Source organism: Hipposideros armiger, unplaced genomic scaffold (assembly GCF_001890085.2).
Source record: "Hipposideros armiger isolate ML-2016 unplaced genomic scaffold, ASM189008v1 scaffold_582, whole genome shotgun sequence".
Taxonomy (NCBI): domain Eukaryota; kingdom Metazoa; phylum Chordata; class Mammalia; order Chiroptera; family Hipposideridae; genus Hipposideros; species Hipposideros armiger.
The window spans coordinates 1,105,581-1,106,555 of NW_017731932.1; the positions used below are offsets into that span (position 1 = coordinate 1,105,581).

Below are 975 nucleotides of genomic sequence, written 5' to 3' on the forward strand. Positions count from 1 at the left end.
CCTCAAAATCTTTATCAGGCTTTCTTCTCTGTGAACATGAAAGTGGGAAATCGTACCATCCTGACTGAATTCATCTTGGTGGGCTTCTCAACAGACCCCCAGTGGCAGCTAACTTTATTTGGAATATTTCTGACAATCTATTTGATAACCTTGTTGGGGAACATGACCCTGGTTGTCTTAATTCGTATCGACTCCCACCTGCACACGCCTATGTACTTTTTCATTGGCAGTCTGTCTTTTCTGGATTTTTGGTACACCTCTGTGTATACTCCCAAACTCCTGGTCACTTGTGTCTCAGAAGATAAACGCATTTCCTTGGCTGGGTGTGGAGCCCAGGTGTTATTTTCCTGTGTCGTCGCCTACACTGAGAGCTATCTCCTAGCAGCCATGGCATTTGACCGCCACATGGCAATCTGTAACCCGTTACTTTATTTAGCGACTATGTCCCGCTCTCTGTGCACTGGGCTCGTTGCTGGCTCTTACATTGGAGGGTTGCTGAATGCCATCGCCCACACTGCCAACACTTTCCGCCTGAGTTTCTGCGGTGAAAATATCATTGACCACTTCTTCTGTGATGCACCACCATTGGTAAAAATGTCTTGTACAGACACCCAGGTCTACGAAAAAGTCATGCTGGGCGTGGTGGGCTTCACGGTCCTCTCCAGCATTCTTGCCATCCTGATCTCCTATTTCAACATCCTTCTGGCTATTCTGAGGATCCGCTCGGCCTCAGGAAGGTGCAAGGCCTTCTCCACCTGTGCTTCACACCTCATCTCAGTCATGCTCTTCTATGGGTCCCTGCTCTTCATGTATTCAAGGCCAAGTTCCACCTACTCCCTGGAGAGAGACAAAGTGGCTGCCTTGTTCTACACGGTGTTCAACCCATTCCTCAACCCTCTCATCTATAGTCTGAGAAACAAAGATGTCAAAGCAGCCTTCTGGAAAGCAACTCAGACTGTCAGGCCATGGAGTTAG

At 48.2% G+C, this 975-nt stretch overlaps 1 protein-coding gene across 1 annotated transcript; it reads left to right on the plus strand.

The window, feature by feature from the left end:
• Positions 1 to 975, plus strand: LOC109371607 (olfactory receptor 9G4). Its single transcript, XM_019624226.1, has one exon. The coding sequence runs from the start codon at positions 37 to 39 to the stop codon at positions 973 to 975; it is 939 nt and encodes a 312-aa protein (XP_019479771.1). The 5' UTR covers positions 1 to 36.